This window comes from Microcaecilia unicolor, chromosome 10 (genome assembly GCF_901765095.1).
Source record: "Microcaecilia unicolor chromosome 10, aMicUni1.1, whole genome shotgun sequence".
Lineage (NCBI taxonomy): Eukaryota > Metazoa > Chordata > Amphibia > Gymnophiona > Siphonopidae > Microcaecilia > Microcaecilia unicolor.
The window spans coordinates 31,924,997-31,938,342 of record NC_044040.1 but is presented as its reverse complement, the minus strand read 5'-3'; the positions used below and the strand labels follow the sequence as shown (position 1 = coordinate 31,938,342).

Below are 13,346 nucleotides of genomic sequence, written 5' to 3'. Positions count from 1 at the left end.
ATATACAGGTGACCCCTTCACCCATAAGGGCTATTGTAGTAGTGTACAGTTTGGTAGAGTAGGTTTTTGGTGGGTTTTGGAGGGCTCACCATTCAGTATAAAGAAGTAACAGTGAGATGTGTACCTGGGAGCTTTAATATGAAGTCCATTACAGCGCCCCCTAGGGTGCCCCATTGATTTCTGGGATGTCTATGTGGCCAATCTACAAAAAATGTTGGCTTCTGCTACATCCCAATGGCTTGATTTTGTGCATTTTTCACTTGGTTGGTTTTCTTTTTTGAAAATGGACCAAAAAGATAAATGCACAGAGCACAAAAACAACTAACAAGTGGCCATTTTCAAAAAAAAAAAAAATATATATATGGATGTTTTGCTGTTTGAAAATGGCTATATTTGCTATTCAGATTCTGGATGTTTTGAGCAAAACGTCCAAAGTCGGACTTAGAAGTCATATCAAAAATGCCCCTCCATGTCTACTATGGTCTTGATTGCAACCTCGCTATCTGGATTCTCTATCTTCCCTGCCATTTGACTATCAGAACCATTTTTGCTAGTAAAAAAAAAATGCATATAAACAAAATGTTTTGTGAAAGATCTGACACAGAAAGTCCCTGGTTTCAGTTTTCCACAGGAATTATGGCATTTCCAAACCACATTTATACAAGCCACATTACATATGGATCTTCATGCTTAAATGTAAATTAAGTTCTTCATCAAAGTATGATTATGGCTTTTAGGAACACAGCATGGAACATGTAATAACCAAATATTGGATTCATGAATATGAAGGACAAATTTTAAAAATTCATTCATTCATACAGCCACCCCCAGGCAATCAGCTGGCTTCCAACATCTCAGTGTAAAAGTATGTACTTATTTAAATATACTTATCCCACTCAATCACCAAAGGGTTCTAAGCAGTTTACAAAAATACTTTAAAAGAAATAAACATAAAGTAATATATACATTACAATCAAAAACATTACAAATTAAAAGCTTATGAAAACAGTATGAGCTCCAACTTTTTCTGAAAAGTATTAAAATCAGTTCTCTCTCTAATATCAGATGGCAACAGTTTCCAGAGAGCAAGTGATGCCACTGTAAAAACAAAAAACAACCTTCTAGTATGGGTCTTACTTTTCCTAACTCTTAACACGGGACATAACTAAAAATGATGAAACCATGCTCTTACAGGGTGAGCAAATTCAGAAGACTCTAACAATGAAGATAACGTTTTAAATCATTCCATTATTTATCATCAGCTTATATTTAATTCTAAAGTAAATTGGACCAGTTATAATATGACTTCCCCCAGTATAATCTTGGAGTCTTAAGGGTTACTGATAACCCAAAAAATATTTGAATGATCAAAATAAAGGAAAACTGTCCTTTGAAACACTGTAAGAAAATCGTTCATTGATAAAAATGGCCACAAACATTGTAAAACCCACATCTTATAAAAATACATCTGTACTGTCTTTTATATGTGTTACTGAAGACTCAACTAAGAGTCCAAAATAACACCAAATATCTAACTTCTGATTTTGCTGGGAGAACTAATTATAGTAACTATACTAGCATCGGCCATATACAAGAACAACAACAAATAAGTTTGGGAACTATACACTAATGGAAATTAGGCTTAAAATGCACATTTAGGAGATCATTTGAAAAAGAGCTAGAACACGCAGTATAGTGACATGCTTACATATGCCTCAGGAAAATAGCCTACTTTCAGGGCTGCCGAGAGACTCAGCTGGGCCCGGGGCAGGGCAGGGCTGCCGCTGCTGGGCCCAGGCAGAGCTCCAGCCCCTCCCCCCTTGGATCATTACCGCTGCCGCCCCCCCCCCCCCCCCCAGGATCGCCGCCACTTACACAACTCCAAATACCTTGGTCGGTGGGGATCCCGAGGCCCCACCAGCAAAATAAGTCTTCCTCTAGCGCTGCTCTTCTCTCTGTCGCATTGCCTGCCCTGCCCTGCGGTTGCTTTTTAGCTCATGACGCGCATGCTGCTCGGTTTCAAAACCGAGCATACGCGGCCTGAGGGGAAAAGCAGCCACTTGGCAGGCAATGCGGCACAGTGAAGAGAAGTGCTGGAGGAAAACCTCTTCTGCTGGTGGGGCCTGGGGGGGGCCCCTATCAGCCAAACCAGAGGCCCTGGCCCGAAGCCCTGCTGTGTCTGCTCCTCTCCAGCCTCCAAGAGGTGCCTGGTGCCGGAGTTCTCTCTCTCCTGCTCTTGTCGGGATGCGATCACCTGGGTCCAGTCAGGAGCAGGAGAGAGAGACAGACCCCAGCACCGGGCCCACCTTGGAGGCCGAGCCCGAGGAATTCCCCCCCCCCCCCCCCCCCCCCCCCCCACTTCGGCGGTCCTGCCTACTTTTATGTGACCTATGTGTAGGCCTTCCCAGGGAGCAAGAATAGGTGAAGTGGAAGTAGGATCGACAATAATGAATTTATCTTATAAAATACAGGTATAAGCACCAAGTCTTATGGGCATATACACAGGCAAAAAAATTACTCGTGCCTTGGAGATTCAATTTTAAGAAGGTACATATATGCATATGTTGCCTTTTAAAAAACAGGTGCAATATAATGGCTTATGTGCCTTCATAGTTAAGAAGCCACTGTAATAAGCCATGCATTAGAGTTGTGTGCTCAAGTTCAGTGCTCAGTTTTCCAACATGTATAAGGCAATATTTTTTACATCCGATGCAGTGAAGAAGTCATATGAAAATAATATGTGTGCAAATACGGGACAGAACCCCGATCTCTAAGGAAATAAGCATCCATTCTAGTGAATTGGGTACTTGATGGCCATGGAATTGTGGGCCTGGAGAAGCATAAACTGCAAGATGTAAATATTGGGTTATGCACATGTACCTGGAGTCCCGTTTATTCCCAGAAGAGGTCCGAAGCGGTTCACAAAAAGATAGCCAATATAAATTTTGGGAAGATTACAATAGTTTGACAAAGTTAATAATTCCCCTGAATCAAATATTTATGAAAAAGAAATGTGTTTTTGTGTTTACAGAAAGAAAAATAAGATAGTTGCTGTTTAATAATCAATGGCTATTCCAAATCTGCACTGCTTGAAAAGAAAAAGAACCTTCTAAAACCCATTTAAAATGTATGCCCTTAGCCGAAGGAAAAGTTAGTAAGGTATGATTTAACAAATGGAAAGTTTGAGAAGTTGTCAGTCTTTCTAGTAAGCTAACCAAATACTCAGACGGTAACCTAGCCGCTGGGGGGGGGTCACGCATACAAACGGACAGAGGCCCGGGCATAGCTAGGTAAAGGGTCCTGGAGGGGTGAGATGGTGGGGGGTAAGTAGGTAGAAATAGGAATAGAAATAGGAAGTGAGTGAGGGGTAGGGATACCTATAGTTAAAGGAAGGTCTAAGAGACGGGTTACGGGTTAAGGGCGGGACTTCCAGGAGCTCATTAAGACGGCATTTGCAAGATTGCAATCGCCATCTTGCCTGCTGCACCAATGGTTCAGGCTGCTACTGGTGCTTGGTTTACCTTTTTCGGCTTTTCACTCATGTGGTGTGTTGTCAGGCTGGCTGCCATCGGGCATCCTTTGCTATCCCGGGGTCTGCTGCTCCTCCAGATCCCTGGCACATATGCGGGCAGTGGCTTCCTGCCTTGGGGTCCCAGCATGGGTAGGCCTGCCGTGGTATCAGGTGCAGCACGTCAGAGGTATGAGGAGTCCTGTTTCACGAGGAAGCACTCGCGCAGACCAGCGCCTGGGCTGATGATGGGTGGGCGGTACTGCGAACACAGCAGCAATTTGCAGTGTGGTACTTTTATTTATTTATTTATTAATTGCATTTGTATCCCACATTTTCCCACCTATTTGCGGGCTCAGTGTGGCTTACAATACCATTGTGAATGATGGAAATATAATTTGTTGCAGTACGATTATGGGTTACATTGTGAAGAGTTATAGAAGACAAAGTCAAAATATCATTTGGGAATAGAACAATGGAATATGACAATAGGGAATTGATAGGGCGATAAAACAATAGCAAGAGAACATTAGGGTAAAACCATTTTATCTGTGGGTAGAGTTTTGAGTGTGGTGAAAAAGGAGTGGTGTGTCCCAAACCTTGTTGTGCACTGAAGGGGGTGGTACTGTAGGCAGCAGAACAGGGTAGTATTATTGACGGGCAGGGTATTGGTGGAGAAGCGACAGTGGCCTCCAGTGAGGCCTGCAAGCACAGTACCAGTGTTTTTTTTATTTGGGGCCGTCCCTTCACCCACCGGGTGAGTCAGGCTCTGCACGTGTTGCCCCAGTAGAGTGCACGGTGTGGTCATTCAGCTGGCTGTGCTTTGGTGGCAGCCCCTGATTCTTCCGTAGAATAGTTGTGGCGGGGTAAGTCCCTGACAAGTGATACTTGAGCCGCTGGATGGCCATAGTCTTGTCACGATCTTTGCAGGCCTTGCAGAGATGTGCAGACAGGTTTTTGTGCAGCGGTGTGGCTGCAGTCCTGCGGCAATTTGACTCCCTTCACAGCATAGGACTGGCGCTCCGAGGGTGGCGATCTCAGTGTGTGCCTGACTGTGGGATGTGGGCTGACACACGATGGACTACATTGTGGCTAAGTCATAGCCCTTGCAGGAGACGGGCTGCAGGTACATTCTTACAGGACCGGCCTGCATCGGGTTACCTTGTGTCAGACAGCATATGCCATCCCACATGGGAAGAAGCGGCCTTTTTAATATACTACCATGCAGCACATGCTGGCAGCCATCTTATCTATGGGTGCAGCACTATTGGCCTAGCTTGTACCTTAATATGGGGTCCCGACCTTTGCTTGCCTTGGGTGTTCAAAATAAAAAATAAGTAAGCTACACACTAGCACAGTGCAATGCAGTGAATAGGCTGATCTTTGAGTGGCACTGTAACATCAACCCAGGCAGAGCAAAAAAAAAAAAAAAAAACAACAACAACAGATAAGATCCATATCAGGTGCCAGTCACAAGTACGCTTGTAATAAAGTCTGTCTTTAGTGTTGTTTCGCAAACATCTATGCTGCTTCAACGAAGTACTCCCGGGCATCGGCGTATGCTGGATGCTCTCAGTTCTTTGCAAGCATCATACTTCACTAGATCTTCCTGCAATCCCAGTGATTAACAGTCCGGCTCATTTTTGTTTCAAGTTTCCAGGTAGCATGGGACCCACTGGCCAAGTATTTTTCATTCTATGAAGGAATGGAGTGGCGGTCCAAGGTGGGTGCCATCATAGCAGATCTGACTACACACAGCCATCACTGCTTCATGCCAGGCCTTCTATGGGTGGTGGACATATTAACTGCTTTACAGCAGCCACATTCATTGGGGAGTACTCACATATAGCTTGCCAAATACGTTACATTCTGAAACCACATATGCTGCTAATGGATGTCTTTACTTTGACGTTGCTTTTTCCAGATAGGCCTCCGGTAACAGCAAGAGCCAGCAAGGCCTTAGGATGATAAGCCCCCCCCCCCCCCCCCCCCCCCGGCGGTAAAAATAAAACATATTTCCGGTCACGCCAGTGGTAGTGCTGGGTTGATATATGCCAACACCGCGGTAGCTTTACCATGCCCGTTGTAAAAGGGCTCCTTAATTTCTTGGGCTAATTATATCTAGTTTGAATATCCATTGTCGTTTCTTATAATTCAATGAATGTACATTGAATTGAATGTAAGTGTTCTATTGTTAAGATACATGAGAGATAATTACAAAAAGAAAAAGGACCAATAAAGAATTCAGGGTCTAATACTGGAAGAAGTTTGCAATCCAAAGTAACTCACCCTCTGATGGTCCATATACATGAAAAAAAAAACAACTTTAGATAGATGAGAATTCTTCCTGGAGGTGAGTGTGGTAGCCGTGTTAGTCCACTCTTAAGGTTATCAATAGAAATGTTTTATTTTGTTTGATTCCTGGAGGTGGAAATGTATGTTCAAAGAATAAGTATTATTGGTATTTCATGCAGATTTCTGCAATCATGCTCAGTGTCCATTATTTCACAGCTGAGGTACCTCTTCCTTAACCCTGCATTTGGCGACAAAGTCAAGTCTGCTCCTCACTCCCCTACATGTTTTCTACATTTTATTCTCTAGATTGTCCACCCATCCCGATCAATCAAACAAGAAATATGTTGTGGGTAGTTCATGCTGGCAATAGAAAAGTAACACAAAACCTTCATTTATGCTAGCCATACAAAATCAAGTTTCTTTTTCACACCCCCTCAGACCCCAGTGTTAGAAAACCTAGAGCCCTGTTTACTAAGCCATGCTAGAGGTGCATTAGCGTGTAGATGCTCATAATAGTCCTATGGGTTTAGCACGTGCTAAAAACGCTTGTGCACCTTAGTAAACAGGGCTCCAGGTGTTAAGCCTTCAGGTCTTTTTAGTACTGGATTTAACTGAACAGTGCACACTTCTTTGCACACTGTTCCTTTACTGTATGTGCTAAACTCCTCTGTATATGGGATGGTCACTATAACTCATTCTAAGCCTCCCATGCTTTATTACATTGGCCCCTCTGTGCTGTGCTGTCATTTAATAAGGAAGAAAGGAAAGATTGAAATATTTGATTGTGAACTGCTGAGCTTAAATCTTTACTGAAAAGGGGTATAAGTCATGGCATATTCTTAAACAATAGTGACAATTTCTACAAACAGTACATCATACAAGCTATATATTTTAATTAAAGATATTGCAAGAAATTTTCAGGTAAAAGCAGGTTCTATGATACTTAAAATCATATTTCTGTTACAAATGTATGACAGCTGAACATTTCTTGTGATACAATTTGTACTTATACTACCCACAAATCCACAAACCAAGTCCCACATCCACATGTGATACTGACAAACCCCAGTTGACAAATACAGTTAAGAACTTTTCCTATCAAACATATAAAAGGCGAGTGTCGTACTCACTCGCAAATGCGCAGTAGAGACTTCCCTCTCTGCCCCGTCCCTGCATCAATACGTGATGAGGGAGGCGTGACAGAGTGGGAAGTCTCTACTGAGCATGCCGCAGAGTACTCGCAACCGCTCCGCCCTCCCCCTCTCCCCCCCCCCCGAGGTCACTGCTACCGCTCCCCCCACCCGGAGTCGCCGCCACCGCCGCCCCTCCACCCGGCCCGAGCACTGTCTTTCTTATAGAACTTACATCGCACCATGCAGACGCAGCAGGCACATCAGCAAAGCTGCCGTCGGGACGGGCTTCCTTCTCTGCCTGTGTCCCGCCCTCGCCGCGTTACGCCACACGAGGGCGGGACACAGGCAGAGAAGGAAGCCCGTCCCGATGGCAGCTTTGCTGATGTGCCTGCTGCGTCTGCGTGGTGCGATGTAAGTTCAATAACAGACAGTGCTCAGGCCGGGAGGGGGCGGAGCAGCGGCGACCTCGGGGGGGGGCCTCGGAACCCCCCCCCAATCCAAAACTAGCCCGTTTACACGGGCTCAACGGCTAGTATTATATATAAAATGTTAACTGCGTGGTTAAAAGTACCCAGTCAGAGTGGAACAAATCAGCAGGAAGTTTTCTGGCATTCAAAGTTTACAGACTTCATTCGTAAAAGATTTGTCTAACTTGAGGAATAAGTGTGAGACTTTGGAATATTTTGCAAGGAGCAATAATCTTCGCTTCCTACATTTTCCAAGAGTATCTACTGTTATGCCCTTGGAAATGGTGAAACGTTATTTGAAGGAAACTCTTGGTATATCGAAGGATAAATTTCCTCCTTTTTCACAAGTTTATTATTTACAGAGGAAAGCAGTGGAACAGCAGCAAGCCTCTTGGGCTGTCTCTCCAATATTGAACACTTCGGACTCAGAAGTAGCCACTGCAGCACCTTTGATTGCTTCAGTGGCATTATCTCCTGATAAGCAACGGATTCTGAGAATGTTAAGAATAAACTGTATATGGGCTTTAAGATTCAAGTCTTTCCTGATGTTTCAAGAGATACCCAACGCTGAAGCAAGCAGTTTTTGTTATTAAAACCTGTTCTTCAAGTGGGGGGAACCTTTTTCCTAAGATATCCATGCAAATGTATAATTAGACACAATTCTATTAAATATGTTTTCTTTGAACCTTTTCACCTTTCAGCCTTTTTGGCAACTAAACGGGTGTCAGGAGATTGAGTTGAGCGCTTCATTTAATTAGCACCTAGCCCAAGCCTCTGGGATATGTCAATGCCTAAAGTGTTTCTTTATTTCTTTGATTAACTCCTCTCATTAAGACTTGGATCTCAATATTGTGGACTTGAATGTTTGCTTAATTTCCTATCTGGAATGGTGGATTATCTTGTGTTATTATTGCTTTTGCAACACTTTTCTGCACAAGTGTAATTGCTTAGATATAATGCTAAATTCTGTTAAAAAAAAAAGAGCACCCAGTCAGGTATCCAGTCAAATAGGCATAATAGGGCTTTCCCTTAATCTTTAAAAACAAGAAAGTAAGTGCATATATTGATTTTAAAAAAAGAAAAGAAAGAAAGCTTTATTTTCTATGGAGCTGGGTAGCCCTCCATCACGCTAAGGAAGTTTACGCGAATTACAGGTCAGTGTCCTGCACAGTAACAAACCCAGAGGAATGCAGGAAGTCTCCTGATCTTGTGCCTGAGTGTCTTTAAAAGAATACAAATTTTCTCTTTTTTGTAAGATTTGCACCATCATGTTCTTCTTTTGGAAATAAAGAACCTGGCTATGTTTCTATTATACCACCACCAAGGGAAAAAGCTAGTTTTTCATGGGGGAAAAACCCCCACACTTTAATTAAAAGAAAGTACAATGTTACTAAAAGTGTAACTTCCTACAGCTTTATAGTTGAGTAGTGATGCTTGAAATGTGGCAGGGACAGGCTCAATTATAAAAAGAAAATAGACAACCAGACATAAAAGAATAATAACTACAAAGATTCTTAATCCAAAAAGGAAGGTCCCTGCAGTGGCGTTCCTACGGGGGCTGACACCCGGGGCGGATCGTCGATGCGCCCCGCCCCCCAGGTGCAGCGCCCCCCCCCCCCGGAACAGCACGACGCCCCCTGGCAAAAAAACCCCGATCCAACAGTGAACCCCCCCCCCCCCCGGTGCACGCCGCTGGGGGGGGTACCGCGTACCTGCCGGCTCTTCGTTTTCATGCTCCCTCTGCCCCGGAACAGGTTACAGGAAGTAACCTGTTCCGGGGCAGAGAGAGCATGAAAACGAAGAGCCCACAGGCGTGCGGCACCCCCCCAGCGGCGTGCACCCGGGGCAGATCGCCCCCCCCCCCCCCTTGGTACGCCACTGGGTCCCTGCTTCAAGCCATAATGTTTGCTTTTCCTTATATCAGCACGTTTGGTTGTCTACATTATGCTTAGACTCCTTTGGTAAATGGACTATGATCCTCATTTCTCAGCACCAGAAGAATCTTTTACATCATTTGCTTCATTATTCTACACTCGGCTCGTCTTTTTCAGGTATCTTGCTTTTAAGACTGCTCGGTGTTTGAAGATCAGCTTTCTGAGATATCTGATCAGAGACGTCTTTGTATAAATGAGGCACCATCCCCAGAATCTCTTTAAAATAGTTCTTAGCAAGTGTGTGTCTGAATTTGATCTTCTGAATAAAACCAAATTCATATTCCTGAAAGAAAAGGAAACCACGTCGTTATTAAAGGTCATATGCTATATATTACCAAATAAATAGTTTGAACTACTTCTGAACTCTGCCCTGCAATACTAGCTGGTATGTCCAACTCTAAATAATTTAGCTGGCGTTGTTATTTGGGAAAAGCGTCTTCAACTATATCATTAATTTGCTAAAAAGGCAGCAAAATTATGGGTGCTTTTAAAGTGTTACTGTAAATTAAGAACACTAGCAAGGGTAATTTGCAAAAGGATTTCTGGGGTAAATAGGGGTTTACCTACAGAAACAAAATCCCCTTGAAATATGTGGGTAAATGTATGACTGCTGTGGACAAAGCAAAACAGCAAAAGTAGAGGCTGACAAAGGCGCAAACCAATAGGGAGATAATATCAAAAGCCAGTTTATTCAGAATATTCATATCAATATCAAGGACGTTGATATTGATATGAATATTCTGAATAAACTGGCTTTTGATATTATCTCCCTATTGGTTTGCGCATTTGTCAGCCTCTACTTTTGCTGCTTTGCTTTGACTTTCCGTTGAGGCTCCTCCTGTCTTCTTGGAATTGACTGCTGTGGACAACATGTGTACTTCCACTTGCTTAAAAAATGGACCACAGGAATTCTGAAAACGTGATTCCAACAATTTTGATAGTAACAGTGGCATTGGCGCCAGATAAACAGTGGTTAATATCCAAGTACTTCAAGAATAAAGATAAAACATTTCTTGGTCAGAAAATTCAAATTTTTCCCGACATCTCCTTCACTGAAATAGCTCCGTATATACCACTACTGCAGATCATCATACCAGCTTCAAAGCAGATGAACACACATACACCAAAACAGGAACCCATTTGTCAGATGGCTGCATTTTCAAAGGGAAAATAGGCCTGCAAGTCTGCGGGAGTAAGCTCCCATGGCCCTGCAAGATCTGCAGCCAGTCAGTCAATGAATGTTTCTGCACATAGATAGTCTTTTGTACATTTAAAAGGGGCATTTGCAGGAAAACAAAACCCCTCAATTATATCTAAGGGTAATGAGATAGAAGTTCTGCAAAACAGCAATCAATTAAATTATGTTGTGACGATGTAAAACCTTTGGTGAGAAGCATAAAACGCATTAACGTGCAGTATTTTTAATATGATTATATGTTTTGCTTTATCGGGCATCGAAAGCTGGGTTCTGAGCAAATGCCGCTTGCCCTAAAGTGTTCACATGTGCTTGCAAACCTTAGACATTTGTTTTTGGCATTACCCACTAATACGGAATTTTTGCTCTCGGATAAGTCATGCTGCCATAGAATTTTGATTGACCCACTATGATTGTTTGATAAAATAAGAGGCATGCTGCACTTGCCTAAAGGCATCTAGAAGGTAGCTAGAAGATTGCTAGGCTGTATAGAGAGAGGAGTGACCAGCAGAAGAAAGGAGGTTTTAATGCCCCTGTATAAGACGTTGGTGAGGCCCCACCTGGAGTATTGTGTTCAGTTTTGGAGGCCGTACCTTGCGAAGGATGTTAAAAAAATGGAAGCGGTGCAAAGAAAAGCTACGAGGATGGTATGGGATTTACGTTCCAAGACGTATGAAGAGAGGCTTGCTGACCTGAACATGTACACCCTGGAGGAAAGGAGGAACGGGGGTGATATGATACAGACGTTCAAATATTTGAAAGGTATTAATCCGCAAACGAATCTTTTCCGGAGATGGGAAGGCGGTAGAACGAGAGGTCATGAAATGAGATTGAAGGGGGGCAGACTCAGGAAAGATGTCAGGAAGTATTTTTTCACGGCGAGGGTAGTGGATGCTTGGAATGCCCTCCCGCGGGAGGTGGTGGAGATGAAAACGGTAACGGAATTCAAACATGTGTGGGATATGCATAGAGGAATCCTGTGCAGAAGGAATGGATCCTCAGAAGCTTAGCTGAAATTGGGTGGCGGAGCAGGTGGGGGGAAGAGGGGTTGGTGGTTGGGAGGCTAGGATAGGGGAGGGCAGACTTATACGGTCTGTACCAGAGCCGGAGATGGGAGGCAGGACTGGTGGTTGGGAGGCGGGAAATACTGCTGGGCAGACTTATACGGTCTGTGCCCTGAAAAAGGCAGGTACAAATTCAAGGTAAGGTACAAATTCAAGGTAAGGTATACACATATGAGTTATCTTGGGCAGACTGGATGGATCATGCAGGTCTTTTTCTGCCGTCATCTACTATGTTACTGTGTTACTATGTACATTTTTCAGGCAAGTGGTTTTGAAAGCTATGAAGTGTATACTCTTAGTGTGGCTATCTGGTGACATACTGATGCTCCCGCAGTGGAGGACACTGATGAATGCATTGCTTCGTTATGAGAAAACAGATGTGCCTGATATGGAAACAATGCCTGGAAAGAAGTTGCAGCTGACACGGGAGCCATTTTGAACATTCTTGACCCCTTTGACCCAAAGTAGAGTTCCTTGTGGTACTCTGAAATCTGCATATGTGAAACATGGGGAGGGGGGATGACTGTGGATAAGGCTAAGTTGTTGCATGTCGATATTTGGATTTCAATGTATGTTTTATTATTGTGTGTAACAACCATACTGTATCTGATGGTTTGTTAATGTTGCTAATATATTGCTAATAAAAAGGATTTAAATATAAATCATGTTGTTACCTGACTTATAAAGAACTACACCCAGGGTTTTCTTTACCAAATGATCACTCTTCAATGGCACAATAATATTTTCAGTCCCCCCCACCCCCACCCTCGATGTTCAGTGCTATTTAACCGACCAGTTAAATAGTGCTTAACCAGCTATCTGCTGATATTCAGTGGGGGATAACCGACTATCCCCCACTGAATATCCCTGGTGGCTAGCAGATAGCCGGTTATCACCTGATATAACCGGTTATCTGCTGATTTTTAAAGCCAGTTTAGCGGCCATATTTGGCCATGTGAAAACATGGGATATCTTTGGGTGGTTTAAAGATAACCAGCTAAGTTTGAATATTGACTTAGCTGGTTATCTTTATACTGGCCAAAAATAAACCAGATATTCAATGCCGGTCACCAGAAATGGCCTGGCACTGAATATCCGGGATTACTCTATATATCAACACAGAGCTAGTAGAATATCAAACTGTTGCCCAAACTCATCAGCTCAAACTGATCTCTACTTAATATTTAATGAAGTGGTGGTGTCTCATCAAAAGGAGGAAAAGCCTCAAAAAATGATAAGGTACTCCTTTGTCAATCAGTTAATCAACCTTAGGGAGCCCCATTCCTTCATCACAGGCTGAAAAACCTCCTGTTAGTCTTTACTATAAAGTAATTAATTCATGTAAGGTTGCATTTAATTCATCTTTATCCAGAGTTCTAGTAATAGGAAAGAAACTTATCTCTGCAGCTACTCAGTCTCTTCTCGCTGCCCACGGCCAACTTTGGCCAAGGTTTCGACTCCTGCTTCAGGGTCCGTGGCGTCCACTGACTGACACTCAATATGGCGTGTGGCTTTTATATCATGCTATAATGATATAAAAGCCACACGCCATATTGAGTGTTTAACCAGATGAACGAGAAATGATTAAGCAGTAACAAGTGAGGCATTATGAGGAAATGTGTGGTGAGAAAGAGAGTTTGAAGAAGGAATTGTGTGTTGAAACCAATATGCTGTCTTGCAGGTGTCTAGCCTTGACTGGTAGCCAATGTAGTGTTTCAAGCAATGGGGCTGCTCTTTCATATTTCAATTT

The 13,346-nt window shown here is 43.2% G+C and overlaps 1 protein-coding gene across 1 annotated transcript in view; it reads right to left on the bottom strand.

The window, feature by feature from the left end:
* Positions 1 to 9,293: 9,293 nt before the first annotated feature.
* Positions 9,294 to 13,346, bottom strand: part of IQUB (IQ motif and ubiquitin domain containing) — a 100,452-nt gene continuing 96,399 nt past the window's right edge. The window contains exon 13 of the mRNA XM_030216482.1: positions 9,294 to 9,620. Within this exon, the coding sequence (XP_030072342.1) occupies positions 9,426 to 9,620 (195 nt within the window). The 3' untranslated portion in view covers positions 9,294 to 9,425. The remainder of the gene's footprint in view (positions 9,621 to 13,346) is intronic.